General features: G+C 37.8%; 1 protein-coding gene across 7 annotated transcripts in view; it reads left to right on the forward strand.

Annotated features, from left to right (window-relative positions):
- LOC120530889 (kazrin-like) overlaps positions 1 to 17334 on the forward strand; it is a 690431-nt gene that overhangs the window by 601991 nt on the left and 71106 nt on the right. For 6 of the 7 annotated variants that reach the window (XM_039755646.1, XM_039755649.1, XM_039755652.1 and 3 more), the window contains 4 exons: positions 6183 to 6319; positions 9442 to 9612; positions 10264 to 10341; positions 12684 to 12873. In XM_039755646.1, coding sequence (XP_039611580.1) covers positions 6183 to 6319; positions 9442 to 9612; positions 10264 to 10341; positions 12684 to 12873 — 576 coding nt within the window. The remainder of the gene's footprint in view (positions 1 to 6182; positions 6320 to 9441; positions 9613 to 10263; positions 10342 to 12683; positions 12874 to 17334) is intronic. The other variant, XM_039755647.1, reaches the window with a different exon arrangement.

Below are 17334 nucleotides of genomic sequence, written 5' to 3' on the forward strand. Positions count from 1 at the left end.
CTCAAGGCTGTTTACTAATAATCAAAAAAATGCATCTGGCTTTCATTTGTATTTCCTGTTTTTATTCTTTGTTTCTTGTTACCTTCTGAAGTGAGCGAGAATCACTTTTACAGCTAGTTGTGATGATGGATCCCCTTCAGACACTAAACAGTTCAAATGCACAGTCATGTCTGAGCGCATTCCACTTTTGTTCACAAAAGCATTTTCTGCAAGTGGTTTGTTCAACAATATTCTAGTAGAAATACGTGTGTTTGGAATGTTGGGCTGAAAGACTTAACATGTAGTTTATGCAACACATGTAACATGACATTTTTCCATTGACATAGAACAATACTCCACCAAAAATAAAATTTTATTTTAATACAGTAGTTAACCCCCATTTATTATATAGTTGTGGCCGACAAAAATTGTTAATCTCATATTTTCATTAAGAATGGAGAGAAAAACAGGTTTGTGATATAATAGAAGCCAATCAGAGCCAGCCCAAGGCATAAGCAAACCAACAGGGCCCGGTGCCACCAGTGGTTGGGGCCTCCATCTGCTCAGCCTGTCACGGAAAATGGGAACGATGGAGAGGTGAAAATTTGTAAATTATAAGTATGCTTGGAGAGCATGCTATTCGATCATGCCAATTACTCCAAGGGGACCCCCAACTCCCACCTTCCTAGTGACACCCTGTGTTTGTGAGACCTTGAAAAGTAACTTTAACAAGGGGTCTCCAAGTTTTGTATAGCTTATGGCCTCACTAATTGTACAACCAGCACTGAAGCCAATACTGACTTCAACAGCAAACGATTTGAAAAACGTCCAAGGAGAAAGAAAAAACAATCGCACTTTACTTGTGTCACATAACCCACATATCAGTTATATAGTTGCATGTTCAAAATGTGCAAAATGCATGTTTTTTTCCTAAATTATGTTAAAAACTTGTGGAATAATCAGCACACACATCATGAAGCCTCATTTGAAAGACTTACTGAGTTGAAGACAGGACTCTTGACCAGCAAATGAGGAGAGAGGTAGTCTTAATTTCAAGAAATCATTCATTCCTGTGAGACTGTAATTTTCTGTTTTACTTTTTGCTGATTATTCATGAGGTATATATTTAACATTATTTTAGCAAAAAACACATATGACTGGATAACTGACATGTGGATTATGAAACATGAGTAATATGAGATTTATTTTCTTTTTTACCATGAACATATTTTACATTGTGATATGTGATAAGTGAAGCTGCTGTAGTCAGGATATAACACTGTCCATCTTTGGGAAGCTGTTTTATCAAGCTGATATAAATGAAGCCTAGACAAGGACTAGGCATTTAAATGTAAATTTAAATGTAAAGACATTTTTCCAGCTTAGTTGAACTTTGAATTTAGTCCTCCCAACAGTTTTAATCTCACTTAATTTTCTGTAACAAACCATAGGGAGCATAAACAATAGGGGGACAAATCTATGGAAAATGGAAAAAACATACCTTATCTTTTGAGAACAGTTAGAGGATGCATGTTTGAGGTTTACATATCCTGTCAGATGTCTGTAAGTCAGGAAGTGCAACACATGTGAGGTTCATCCAAGCTGAAAGAAGCTTCTTCACAGGTGACTAAATGTGCCAGTGTCTCACGGGTTACATTGCAATCTGTCTTTATATATTAAATATGCAGATTACAAAGAACAGCATGGCAGGGATGAAGAGGAAATTAAATTCAGGAAGGTCAATATGGATGGACAAAAATCATTCTGAATGTCTTAAGGAAGTTGCATAATTCTTAAAATGTTTGCAAATGAGCACTGTAGCAATGTATTACAAATAGCCAACCCGCGGCGTACCATACGCCGCATAATCAGGCCGGTTTTTAATGATTTTTAAGCACAGGGAGAAAATTAACATTTGAAAAATCGGTAATGTAATAAATCAGCAAGAAAAGCAACATTGTAACAATGCACGGAACGAACCAACACAGTAAAACAGTTTGCTATGGTGCACGCGGCCGTGTGTCGTAACCGAAAACTCATTTTTTAAAGTCTGCTTACTTCATTGTGTTTTAACCTCAGTTGTAAAGGATTGTTTTGAGGATCTCATGGGATACCCCTCACAAACTGTTTAACACGCTGCATATGGCGATTCACCTCCGCGAGAAACATGCCTCTATGAACTGTCAACGTGGCTCGGAGGTGCCAGGAGTTGGTGGGCGTGGCTCCTTCTGCGTGCGCCATAGGTGTCTTACATGTCGGCGGCTCAGTGAGTCCACGCCCCTTCCGGCGTGCTTTCCATGGTTGTCTTGCCTTAGTGAATTATATATATAGATGTTGTTGAAGAATATGAATGAAGATATCAAACTGATAATGGAAATTATGGATCATTTAGTAAAGAGTGTATTGCTAGTTGTGGTATCAATTCCAACAGAAGCATGTCTGCTGTTGTGTTTTGTTTGGGAGTTCATCATCACTGATTTACAGTGGGTTAAATCCATTGTAATGTTATGTTTTCCGGCAGTTAAAAATGTATTTATTTGTACTTTTTTCTCCTAGAATGTAAAGGTAATGTGGGGTTTTTTGATGATGGAGATTTAAGTCTCTTTTTTATATTCTTTCTTGGGTGCCTGTTTATCAATGTACAAAATTTGATGGTGTGTTGCCATTGACGCTATAAAAGCTGTTACTTAAGGATAAGCATCATCCAAGACTGGATATTTTGAAGAATGTTGACGCTATTGTTAATGTTGTTTTTGGTCCCGAAAACCTTAGCATTTGCCATTAGACTTTTGGTACATCGAAATTACTGAACTTTGTTTTCATTTTAAACAACAGACATTAGTATCCTTCACCTTTCTTCAATACTTCTCTGGTATTTTTAACCCCTGAAAACAGAGATTTTTAAAAATGCTCTTCAGATCCATATACAGTGGAACCTTGGTATATGTCGTTAATTCGTTCCAGACCCTTTGACTTATACCAAACAGGACGTATATTAAACAAATTTTTCCCATAAGAAATAATGGGAAAATGATTAATCCGTTCCAATGAAAAAAAAAATCCTATTGCTATTGGCATATTATACATTGATGGGGTTGTATAAAATAATTTAAACACTGCTTAATACTAAAATACATAAATACAAAAGCAATTAGATGAAATAAATGAAAATTTTACCTTACTTTACTTTTTAATAACATCTTTGTTTTTCACAATTGTAGATACCGTCGTTCTCGGCAAACGGTATGCAACAGCCATGTCCCAGATACGCATGCCACCTTCATACTTTTCAACAATCAATTCAAATTTACATGAAAAAAACACAAAATCACGTTTTGTGACGATGCAGGTTTGCTGTATGCTCCCATCTGCTGCCGGGGAGCCCTTGAACCCTACACCGTCAGTAATGTGCCTCACTGCTAACCTCATCGGTAAAGCAAGGGGATGGTGAAAAAGTGCAAAGTGCTTTTATTAAAACAATTAACAAAACAAGGTGTTCAAATTAAAGTGCAGTCTCCAAAGTTCCAATAAATAATTCATAAAATCAGAAGTGAAACGTGGAGGTTAAAAACAATAGAAAAAAGTCTTCTTAAAAACAACGAAGTTAAAATACAGCAGGAAGCATTCTTTAAAAAAAAAAAACAAGAAGAAGCCCGGTGCCTTTTTACCTGGCGGCCCCCCTGCTTCTTTCTTTTTACTCCCCTTCAAGCCAACTCGCGCTTCTGTTTATCAAGATAAGCAGCCCTCTCTCTCTCACTCACTCACCCTCTCGTCCGTTCTTTCTTTTTACTGCCCTTCTAGCTGAATCGCGCTTCTGTTTATCAAGATAAGCAGCCCCAGGAACAATCATGAATGCGGACGGTCCCTCACAAGTGCACTTTGGTGAGAAACGCCCACATTGCAAATCGCCCTGACAACCTTCAGCCACATAACCACCATACCCCCTCACCAAGCTGCGAGCTCGGTGATTATTTATTTTAAAGCTGGACTTTGACAGGAGCTGTGGACCCGCTATATCACACACGTGAAAGTTCAAAGAAAGTTATAGCGCAGGTTGTTCACTGAATGCTAGCAACTGGCGCACTAACGCTCGTGGGCAGTCATGGCTTTGTCTCGAGAGAGGTAAACAAGGTTAGCATGCGAGTCGTATTCCAAACAAAGGTCGTATACCAAGCAAAATTTTTCGTGTCCAAACAGGATGTATACCAAGTTGGACTTATTCCAAAGCAGACGTATACCAAGGTACCACTGTATTTCTAAAAATCCTGGCTCAGCATTGCAATGTGACGGGGTGAAAATGTAGGCTTCAATAAATGCAGACTGTAATTGAGCTCTGATCGTGTCCCTTCCTTGACTGGATCCTGTTTATTACACCATCTTAGTCCCTGATTGTTCACTCTTCATGGAAAAAAAATGTATCCCAACACAGTAGACATGGAGGAGTTCCTTTTCCGGGCGCTCATTGTGTTACCTACCTGTAGGCATCTAAATTGTGTTTTCTGCAGTTTGAATGCTGCATAAATGTGCAAAAAGGAAATAGAGTAATATACGGCTTGCTACAGTTTTTACATTTTAATAAATGCTGTGGCCGCCAACATTAACATGCCGTCAAGAATTTTTCTGCCAGTTTGTGCATGACCAATGTAGGCGAACATTTACGCCATGTGTTTTCAATAGTGAAACCCTGAGACTGTGGGCTCAAATCCTGCTACTGAAACTATGCGACCCTGAGCAATACACTTGACCAACATGTTCTCCAATTGAGAAAACAAAGAAATGCAACCAATTGTATCATAAACGTTATAAGTCACCTTGGATAACGGTATAAGCCAAATAAGTGAAATGTGTATGCGTTAGTGTAGATGGAGATACTTTTTCAAACAATATGAAAATACTATTGTTAATGAAGATCGTTTCTGCATAAAAATGCTGCTAATGAAACATAGGCAGACATAGTCTTCAAGTTTAGTTAGCATTTGGTCTTTGACAACTCTATTTTGATTTCCTGGTTGTGGCTCTTTTCTGGCTACTATTCATCTTAAAATCTCAAGTCTGTTCAGTAGTCACCTGACAGAACACTGAACTAGTGTGTGGAACATTAAATGTAAAGCCCTTGATATCTGCTAAGAAACATACATTTTAATAAAATAATCAGGTTACACAGCAGTGTTCTGGCTACTAATAAGTGCAGACCTGGATTACAAATAGAAGACAAGAAGTTCACATGTGGAGGTCTCTGTCAGTTTAATACAGAAAGCATCCCATTAGGAGAGTGGCAAAGTGGTTAGCACTACTGCCTCAAGGATCCAGCATCCCAGATTTGATCCCCCAAGTAGTTTTTGTTGTTTTGCTCATTCTGACCGAGTCTGCATAGGCTTTTTACTAGGTAGTTTGGTTTTCCTACAACATCGCCAAATACATTTGGGGTGGTGCATGTGTGATTGGCCTTTAATGCTGATAGAATCGTTTTGAAAATATTATGTTATTATCCCAAAATATCTGACAAAATGGAATCTGTCATTTTAATGTTTAAAAATGATAATAGATAATAACATTATGAGCAAACTGGGTAAATTAGTCGCAAGGTTAATATACGTAATCATGACGATATAACTAAATCAAACTCGGGGAATGCCATTTTCAGGAGATAATATAATACATTTTATGTAAAGCATTTAATATATGTCTTCCATTACCTAGGAGCAGCACACTGACAAACCTTTACATGACATTCCTAGTTTTTCTCAGAAATAATAGGCAAGTAAATAGCAAGTAAATAGGTAACTTTAGCCAAAGTAAAATTTTCTGAATTTCAATTTATGTTGTTACTTTTAGTATATCCATTTACAGTGTATATAGTATGTTAGTTTTGAGACTGCATTAAAACACGTTTTTTTAAACCATCTAAAGAACTCTAAATCACAATCTAGTAGGCCACTGAGAACCTTGAATTCCAGAGCACCTCTTGCCAAACAAAAATAGAAATGTTTGAAAAGTAACCCCATTTTGATCATTATTGGCACTCTCTCTTACTGTTGCATAATTTCTTCCTCTGTTACTTTGATGACATGAGGTGTTTCATTATGTGTGAACTATGCTGTAGTGATAGAGATTAAATACTGTATGTATTTGTAGACTGCAGTTAACTTTGTTTTTTCCAATTAAAATGTTATCTGGACTTTACCTTTACTTTTTTTTCACAGCCATGAAAGCAGACCGGAAACGCTTGAAAATAGAAAAAGCAGAATTAGTAAACCAAATGCAGCAGCTGTATGCAACACTGGAAAGTCGTGAAGAGCAACTTCGGGATTTTATACGCAACTATGAGCAGCACCGTAAAGTAAGTCGATAATGAGCTTTCACACTGCAGTAATAGTGAAGCACTTTCCTCAGTATAAAAATTGGCTAATCTGCCTGAGCGTTCAGAGGGTCTCTCAGGTGCCTCAGGTCTTGAATCTTGCACTGCTGAAGCATGGCGGCTGCTTAAATCCGTGCTCAGGTATGTGTAACCTGTTGTAATGGAACTGAGCACATGTCTTTCTGACACTCTCTTTGTGTTGTGTGTGTTTTTTTAAGTCACCTACAATTGTCTGACACAAGGCAAAGCACGTGCTTTACAATTGTGTGGTTCAAAAACAATATCAAGAATCCTTCATAATTGTCATGCAAAGCTGATAACACATTTGCATTTCAATTATTTGCTGTGCTTTTTGATTTCCACTTATTACATTATTACAATTTTCACATGTTAAAATTTGAATAAAGCAGTTATGCTAAAATAGATAACTTTAAAACACTTTTGATGTATCCAAGATTTAATTTCAATACAATAAATCCAGTACACTGATATCAGCATCTAACACTTTATGTAAAATGATAAATTGTGGTTCTTTTTCTCATTAATATATTTTGTGTGTCTTCCCTAAATACAATACTTTGATAATTTAAACAATGTAAAGAAATTAAGTTAAAATATGTGGGAGCGGCTAATGCTTATTTGCAGTGTTTGATGTATTGCTTATCTTACAGAAGCAGTGAGAGTACTGGAATATTCATATATATTCATATATATGTAACTTGTTTTACTGCATATATCCAATGGCCCCCTATTCAGGAGTGAAAGATCTAGAAATAGAAGTGCTTATAGTGGCAACACAGTTAGTGGAAACAAATTGGTACTTTAAGCATAAGGCAATGTCAAAACTTGCAGATAAATCTAAACACTTGCTGCTGTCAACACGAGGACTGATAGACGCAGCAAAACTGAGAAAGTAACTGCATCCTGTGTTTGATGAAGCTGAACTTGTAACTACAGAAACATGTGCGCACCATGTTTTTGTATAAAACTGAGCTGGACAGAAGTGACAGAATGAAAGGGGAACGTTACAGCTAAGTGGCCTGAATGTGCTTTCTGAAGAATTCATCTGCGACTTGCTAGGGCACAAACCCTCATTAACCAGTGCTTGTTAGAGGCAATGGCAGGCAACCCGTACAAATCGAATTGGACAGCAGGCTCCACAACTCGGCTCCTGTGTTAATGGGGTTACCTCATGACCGACAGCTTGCCGAGCTGCTGACAATGCAGCATCTGAAAGGGGGCCTGCCACTTGAGCTTCTTAAGTGCACTGATAGTTTCTTAGGTACATGTTCCCTACTAAAGAAAATAAACTTCTGTGGTATGAAGGTATTACCTAAGAATTGCTGTTTTCTGAAATATAATAATACATGCTAGAATAGCAAAACAAGTATGATTACTATGCATAATGTAATAATTATATAGTTAATGTTATAAATGTAAAAACATCTATGAGGAAGCAACAAAAGCAAATGATCAGAGAGGTGCATAACTTACTATTTATCTTAAATTTCAGAAAGCAATTGATAATGTCCCACATGAGAGGTTGGGCAAACTAAATGTCGGAATTCAGGGCATTGTATATAGATGAGTGCAAAACAGGCTAAAACACAGAAAGCAATGGGTTATGGTGAGCCAAACGTTTTCATAATTAGGCAATGCTAAAAGTGATGTCCCTGAGGGGTCAGTGCTGAGGCTGCTCCTATTTTTAATATATATGACAAATCTGGAAAGAATAAAATCAATAAGCTGGTTAAATTTGCAGATGATGCCAAGATAGAGAGAGATAGGTTAGGGGCATGTGTGGATACAGCAAGGTAGGTGGTAGAGCAAATAATCTAAAATCAGCTAAATTATTACAGACGTAATAATCAGCATGCAGGCTTCAGCAGATTTGTGACAGATAAAACTTAAATGTAAATAAGTATAAGGTGTTACGCAAAGAAAGTAGAAATGTTAGATTTGAATACACAGTTGGAGGTCTGAGACTTGAAAGCGCACCTTATGAAAAGGAGCCAAGAGATATAGTCGACTTATCACTACCAACATCCAAACAGTGTACAACAGCCATCTAAGAAGGCTAATAGGATGGTAGGCTATATAGCACCACGTGCAGAGTACAAGTCAATGGAAGTTATGCTTAAGTTATATTCTATAAGAGGCCTTACCTGGAATTCTGCATGCAGTTTTGGTGTCTGCGCTACAAAAAATACTTAGCAGTACTAGACAAACTTCAGAAAAGAGCAACTAGGCTGAATCTGGGATGGAGAGGTATGAACTATGAGTAGAAACTAAAGGAGTTGAACCTTTTCAGTTTAAGCAAAGAGAAATTAAAAGATGACATGACCGAAGTGTTTAAAATTATGAAAGAATTAGTGCAGTGGATGGAGACTGTTATTTTAAAATGAGCTCTGCAACAGGAACATGGAGGCATGGTTTTGTCCATATGTTAGAAAGTAGAAAATTTTTTCTTTATGCAAAGAACCACAGACACATGGAAAAATGACCTAGAGTAGGACTTTAGGGACCTTCAGATCTTGACCTGATGTTATTTTAAACAACCTAGGTGAACATGATTGTTGGTCCAAATGGCCTGTTCTTGTCACAGTTATTCTAATATGTAATTATTTTATTAAGATGCTTTTTACACAAGCCCTGAATGCTTGAAGGCATTAATTTCATGATCCCTTCCCTAGTATCCTCCTGTCCCCTTAAAATAAGTATATAGCAAATAACCGAAGATGTTCAACATAATATCTTGTGTTTGAGATACAAAATGGAAAGGAAGTAGTCTCCATGATGTCCATGATGATGTTGATATGTCCATGATATCATATTCATTTATAATCTGATGACTCCATTAAAGCCCTTTAGATCAATCAGGTTTATTTTTCTGACAGGAACATTTAATGATTTTTAATCCTACACCTGTCACAACTCTGTCATTAGAATTGTTTGTAATATTTTAAAGCTAAAAATTAGTCAGGGAGAAAAAATAAAACATTCATAACATTTGTTTGGTAAAGTAACCATTTCAAACCTGACACTTGCTAAGCTGAATATTACCAACTGGTCTACATGTGTTCCTACTCATGCTGTTTCTTCAGGAAAGTGAGGATGCAGTTAAAGCTCTCGCCAAGGAGAAGGATCAGCTGGAGAGAGAGAAGTGGGATCTTCGACAGCAAGCCAAGGAGGCAACTGACCATGCAACTGCACTACGCTCACAGCTGGACCTAAAAGAAAACAGGATTAAAGAGTTAGAGGCAGAATTGGCCATGGTAAGACACTCAAACCCTCAAGAGGTGAGGTGCATGTGGGATTTTGTTACCCCTCTCAAGCAATGTCCAGTTGCAGTTTACAGTTAGACAGATGTCTCTTCTCTTTTCGATCTGTTGTGACAAAAAGAGAATAAGGAAACCATAAAGGGCTAACAATCTGATTCTGTCATTTAGTATTCTCAGTAACAGTACGATCAGATATTGGCATCCTGGCCTGTGTTTCCAACTTATGACATGAAAATATGAAAGACGTGCCTTGAAGATACAATACTAATGTTTGTTGAGCAATTGCAATGTAGCAGAGGACAATCTTACATTCTGTCTTACTCGTTCTGCTGAAGTCTGATGTTCTGCACTTTGTTCAGAGCTGCCTCCTGTGCTGTTCAGAGTTACAGAAGGATCAATATGGTCATGAACGGCCAACCTGAAGCATCTGAAAGCAAGCCAAGTGTTATGATTGCTGTCGATGTTCATATTCCTTTTGTCATGGTCTGCTAGTATGAGCCCATTTATTTAATCTCAGGAAATCAAGTTCATTGACTCCATGCTAGACTTTTCAGTTTTAAAACTGAATTTTGGCCAACTTGGTTGACTTACAGCTTCTTGAGCTTTCCTAGGCTCTCCTTATGCTAAAATGCCCTGTCTCCCCAGATGAATAACTGCGTGGCTCCAAGAAAGGAGTACCGAGTGTTTGATCGAGAAAAGGAGCCCTCTCCAAGGCTCATGGCGGTAAGACTAGGCTGGCCTGCCTGCCTGATAATAACCATGCAATGGTGTTTGAATCACTGAGCACTCCATCAGTGTGGTGGTAATTTTCTGTAGGTGTTGGGGTCTGATTGCACCTTTGTGTTACTAACATTCAGTTGATTGGTCTGCTGATTAACATTAATACAATTTTTTGTAACTATGGGCTAATAATGGTGATTGTTGTGGTATGTGCTATCAATGTGATCTCAGATCAGAGATTTAAAGTCATGAAATACTGTAATTAATGGTGTGATAGGCCAATTAACATCAATCTGTAGTTCTACACTCTCTAGAAAGCTCCATTCTTATTTGTTATCTTGTGTACCCTGGTGGGATCATTTTCCTCAGTTGCTTCAGTAAGAAGAATACACTTTGAGTGGCTGTCCTGTCTAGTTTTAAAATAATTGTTGAAATTATTGGAATGATTCGGCTATATTTAATTCAGCTAAATACCTGCTGAAAGAAGATCTGAAAAGATTACTTTTTATAACACTGTTCATGAAGAGTTTTATCTAACTTTAATACCTTTACTGATAAAATTGTAGCCAGCCTGTTTGTAAGTAAGCAAAATGTGGAAAATGGGCCAATAGATGAGAGAGTAAATGCACTTGGAGCAAACAGGGGGCAAAGCGAAAAGGTTACACAAAAAAATTGAACTAGCGGCCAAAACACAAACCAGAGTCTTGATGAAAACACACATAGTCATAACTCCAAAAAAAGCAGCTGAATACACCACTGAAACACATACACAGGAAACCTGGATACAGAAAATGCAGTCATCTTAGAGAAGCACACAGTGGAGCAATATGCAGTTTGTAACAGTCAATGCAAAAAACACACAAGTGGTAGTGCCTGCAATCAAAATGAAGTTAAAAAGGGAACTGCGGAAACTTCAAAAAGATTAGGATTAAACTCACTTGTAAAATGAATACAAACATACAAAGAGTGAAAAAATGAATTCTATACATTTCAAAACCTTCATTCATATTAGTGCGAACATTGTATAAAAATACAACCCAAGGAGGTGATAATATTTTGGGTTTCCAAATTGGGTGAAAACGTAATTTCTTGCTAAACTGTATGATGATCTTGTGAAAAAGTATGCAAGAACAACAACAGCAATGCCTGTTTCACAGGTGAAAATCGGCCCAGTCTTGTTCATATCTGGTCCCTAAATATGACCACAAAGGAACAGGAGGTCTCCTTCTATTGTGAGCTTGATGGTAGTTGTTACAGTAGGTGAAGAGTTGGGCAGAGTCTGTTCAGGGTCAGTGTTGTTCTTCTTCCAGGTCCACAGCTGTTGACTGTGGATGAGGCAGATAAGCTTACCCTGCTTCCCTTACATGCCCCCTCCTGTGATTTCTTCATTTTAGTCCCCTCTGATCTAACCCAGTGGTCAGAATGGTGACTAGTTTTTTCACTGCCTTATCTGAATAGAACTGTCAAAATTAGACAGCCCCAGATTGGGGATTAACACAATATTTTAAATCCCATTCATTGACTAAATGTATAGAAAGACTTATATGTGATGTATATGAGATGCTTTTTTAATTTTAGTCAGTTCATTCAAGAACATTTGTAATAACAGACAAACAATTGAAAACTGGGATTTTGTAGCCAGCTTGATTCCACTGTGTAGAATATTAGACCATTTTATGGTAGATACAAAACTATTTTATAGGTCACAGGAGAGACTCCGTGAAGACATTTGGATTAATAAACACCCACCACACGTACACAGTTTATTAAAGAAGCAAAGATTGTCCTGAGATCAAACAGCAGCTGGACACAACATACAGATATGAAAAATACAAAAAAGAAACAAGTGATTGAAAAATGACTGCTATTAATTCTGCATGAAATTGAGATGAATATAAACTATGAGGAAATCTTGACTTGGTAACAGGCCAATAAAATATAGTAGGGGTAGGAGTGCACCCTGGACAGAGTAGGAATGTTGATGAGATTACACTATTAAATTGAAGAAATTGTGAAAATGGGAGAAAAATGAAAGGCTCTGCTCCTGATGGCTGCATATACATTAAGTTCTCAATGGAACAGTCAAGCTCTAAAGTATGAAAAATAATTTGCCAAATGAATTTGTGGCTAGCATATGCATGCTAAGATTTAGATCTGCTATGCAGGGGCATTGTCTTCATCACTTTGTCTGTGTAGGTTCACAGGAAATGGAGAACATTATCAAGAGATTATGGAAGTGTTTAATGCAGCACCTCCTTCACACTGTGCACTCATTCTCAACTGATCTCAGGAATATCCAATCTGAATGCAAAAAGCTAACTAACAAAACATCTTTTTCATCACAGGCTAAGCAGTCCTTAGCAACACTGACCAAGGATGTCCCCAAAAGACACTCACTAGCCATGCCTCCAGAGACTGTACTTAATGGCAACCAGGAGTGGGTAATACAGGCTGACTTGCCGCTTACTGCAGCTATCCGCCAGAGCCAGCAAACGCTGTATCATGGACATCCACCTCATCCTGGAGAAAGACAAGGTGAGACAAGAGAGGGGGGAATGGAGGTTGCCTTCAGGTTTGTATTAACTTGGTCCATATTGCTGCCATCATAAGCAATTTCATAAATGCAGTAGCAAATAAAAACAGTAGAGGAAAGTTGGAAATAGGAACAGCAGGGTGGTGGGGTGTTGCTTTGCTCTACTCAGCCAAACCTATCAAACCTGTGCCTCACCAGGTGTCTTACGGATTCAGGAAGAGGGTACAAGAAGCACAGGGCAAACCGTTTACACGCAAACGAAGGGAACTGAGCGTGGTCACTCGCCATCAGCCGCTCTTTGGCGGCATGAAGGACAGAAGAAAACAACAAAGTGAAAACATACAGTTCTGCAAAATTCCAAATATGTCTACAGTCGAAAGCCTCATTGATACAGCTGTGTGCAGCAGCGGGGATAGTGCCTAATTGACACACACTAACAAGTGGACGTCCTTTACTGTTAGAAGGGGCAGTAACTTTCTTTTCCAGCAGTCTATTAGATGTAAATAATTTTTCCACTACAGTCCTCACTGTTTTTAATGTGTTTAATAATGTGTATAATATAGAAATTAACTATTAAATTTGTTTATAAGAAATAAATGAATCAGTCCATTACCTTGACTGTTTGTGTTTTCATTTTAAATATAGTACAGTAGATATAGAGAACGAACATTTCACCTCTTCAGACTATTCATCAATTTGTTGTGACGTTTGGGGTGGTGAAAAGTGCAGTGGCAATTAGGTGACAAGTATCAGCCAGTAACAGTCTTTTAAAAGCATGTAAATATTAACCAACATTAAATGATTGTGAGCCTACATGCTGTCAGAGAGAGGATCTCAAAGACTTGACTTTGAAATGTTAATGCTTAAGATAAGTCCTCATTTGATGGAATCCATTTGCTTAATATTTCGTGTGGCACTGACTATTCCGTAAGCCCAGATTTTAATAGTATCACACAAGTTTTTAACAGTTGCTGAAAAGATTAGTATTTTTCTTATTGGTCCAAAGCATCATGGTCAGTAAAGTTTTCATTTGCTTGTCATGGAATATGGCTTCTGTGTCAAGGATAAGGCTTACTTAATGCTCTTAACAAAGCACTGTACAGCACAAACAAGAGTGCACTTCAAAGTAATAACACAAAACAGAATATGACAATATAATCAGAAACACATTTTGTAGAGTCTAGATAGGTAAACGTGAACTGATACGAGGAGACCAGCACTAGATCAAATCTGGGATCAGCACAGTACAAACAGCAAAATCCAAGCCTTTTAAAGAGATGATTCTTTTAAATGTGATCTCAGTATTAACACACTGATGGAGCTTCAGGTCCAAACAGGTCCAAGGAAAGCATTCCATAGCACAGTAGTGAGAAAGTCAGTGTTGGAGCATATCAGGCATTTGGCAGGAAGATATGAAGTAAGCAACATTACAGGTGGTCTAAAGCATTTGAATTAGCAGCCATACAAGTCAGCAGCAGAGCTTAGGAGATGACATACTATATAGTATGTCACTGGAGGACAATGCAGTGATTCCTGTTGATTAGTCGTGGACCATGTAACAACTTCAGGATTTTGAACTTGCAACTTGTCGATCATTGGAAGACTGCTGAAAAGTCAATTACAGTCACTAGGTGATAAAAAGGTAAGAAGATCAGAAGGTAAGAGGAAGATTCTATAAGTGATACACAGATGTGCTGTCGAGCATATAAATAAGCCTAGTAGCTTTGATTGATGGGAAGAGTTTGCCGATACCAGGATTCAAAGAAAAAGTGTCAGTGTTGGCAGCCACACAAGAACTAGTTGAATTTTTTCATGTTAACCAACAGGAGGTTAAGCCAATATCACATTACACAACCGCTAGGTATTACGTTTGTCAGACTTGCTGACTGCAGTTGCTGATCTTGTTTGCCGGACCATTTCATTTTGCACAACTAAAAGTCGCTGTGCATGTTACTTTTAGCAATGATGTGCTGAATTTCCAGCACAGTTGTAACCTTCCCCTGAATCCCAGACAGCCAGTAATATGCTGCCTGACAGAGCTCACATTCCCAATTGCTCGTCACTGCATTGTACTTCCAAATGAGCATTCATTGGTTTTCAGCTCTGTCACACAACTAAAGACTGAATCAAACGTGTTTGATTTTATCTGAGAATGTTACAGACTAGTCTGAGTAAGGGCATGTAATAAGGCTAGCAGCCACAGGAGCACGTCACCAACTCCGACTCACTAAGATTATCTAAATGAAAGCTACAGCCTAAAATATCTGAAAAAGTTATATTATTTGATGTGACTTTAAGCAGACCTGGATGTCACTGAGGCAGACTAAGGAGCTTGTCCATATCTGATATTTGTATTCGAGAGTGAAACTAAAGAGTCAGGTTTTGAGATAGGTCCTCTGCTCTGTTGTGTGGGTTGTGTTTGCAGGTTTAACCTGGGATTGAAGCAGCTTATCCTGTTTTTCACTTGTGTATTTTCAGTTAAAAATATTTAACTACAATTATTTTGAGTTTTGCATTGGCTTTCCTTTCTGTTGTAAAAGTTAAGCATTATTTCACGTCCCAAACCTACAACTTTGAGGAGCCCATTGTTATTAAAACTAGACAGAATCACATTCAATCTCTATACTAGTGTGACCCTAGTTATCTTTTAATAATTAATTGAAGAATGCTGGCACAATAGTTACCTTAACATTCTTACCTGAAACATCTAGCATCCTAGGTTTTGAATCCCACACTGAGTTTTTGTCTGACCGTTTCCACGCTCTCTTCGAGATGTATAAAAGTTAAACTTTGTGTAATGCTACACACATTTTCATAGCAGCCTCAGACCATGCATATGCACGTTTCTGCTTAATTTTGTAAACCAGGTGGCACCCAGCATCAAAGCCGTGCCACTGTTTCTGTGTGGTCACTTTTCCTTTTTAGATTCACATCCATGATGTAGGCTTTATCAAATGCGCCAAAATTCATTGCATATTGTTTACAAATTTAAGGCACTTGATTGTAATCATTCTTTAAAAATATAATGGTGCCATGACTGCTACATTGCTTTTAGAAGACATCACAAATAGCAGAATTAGAAGAGAGCTTGTTTTTAGAGACCATACTGTCCCATGATGATGACTGGCTTCTAAGTCGATTTAGGTTCTCTCTTGGAGCTGTGTGTTGCTAGAATACTAGGATGTATACTTGATATCATGTTTTTGATGAAATGCATTAAAGTATGTATATTACATTTTACAAATAAATTATCTTAATTTACATAATATATACTGTTAATAATTAAACATGTGGGGTCACGTCCCAGGTGTTCCTTGCCTGGAGTTTGTATCTTTTCCTGCTGGGTTTCCTCTGTGTGCTTTGGTTTCCTTCCAAAGGCATGCAGGCTAGAGGAGTTGGTGATGCTAAATTGACACCACTAGTGTCTATGAGTTTTTATATTCATCTTGCGATGAGCTGGCGCCCCATCCTGGATTTGTTCCTGTCTCACGCTCAGTGCTTGCTGGGACTGGCATGACCCCAGATGAATGGATGGAATAGTTAAACATGTAAAATTAAGATTTGTCAATGTTCCTTCAAGGTTTTGAAGAATCAGCATTCTAAGCTTATGCCTAGTTTTACATTTATTACAGACGCTTATTGTGTGGCGAGTGGTTACGTGGAGAAAGAAAATGGAAGGACAGGAATTGGAGGTTGGTACGTTTTGAGAGATACAGTACTGCTGTAATAAGGAAACCCAATCCAGAAGAACATCCATTAAATTCCTAGGACACCTTGCCACAATACAGTATATCTAAGAAGTGATTGAAAAAGCATCTGTACATCCAATTCAGAGAACATTTATGGTAGTTGTGACAAGGCTCCAAGCTATAAACCTATAAACTAGCTATAAACTTAGAACACTGAGTGTTCAGGACACCCAGGACATGACCCCCTTACTGTGAAGAAGCAGTGCTACTGCTGCACCACCGTGTCCCCATGTGTTTAATACATGCTTTAATGCATTTCATCATGAAAATTATATCAAGTATACATCTTAGTAATGTAAAATGTTCAGTAAGCTGTAATATCATGAATTTAATGTATTCTGTGTGACAATCACTGCCTGTGCGCTCCTGTTGGCGTAAGAGAAAGCCCGTTTAAGAAGCACATAGCGACTAACGATTGGGTAGGGGAACCCGTAGAATACGAAGCATTTAACATGCTACTTTAGATAAGATAGGGTTTGAAAAACTCTAGTAAATTAAACATCGATTTTAAGATGAAGTTTACAATGTTCTACTTTAATGACAAAGGATGAGATTCAATAGGAAATTTTGAGATTAAAGATGATATGTTGTCTTTAACCACTACATAAACTTCAAGATTAAAGTTAACATTTCGAGATTAAATTCTGACAGAGACTTCTTTTTTTTCTTGAGGGTCCCTATTTTTTGTTCTTCTCTGTGGCCCTAATACGCTTC

Source organism: Polypterus senegalus, chromosome 6 (genome assembly GCF_016835505.1).
Source record: "Polypterus senegalus isolate Bchr_013 chromosome 6, ASM1683550v1, whole genome shotgun sequence".
Taxonomy (NCBI): Eukaryota; Metazoa; Chordata; class Cladistia; order Polypteriformes; family Polypteridae; genus Polypterus; species Polypterus senegalus.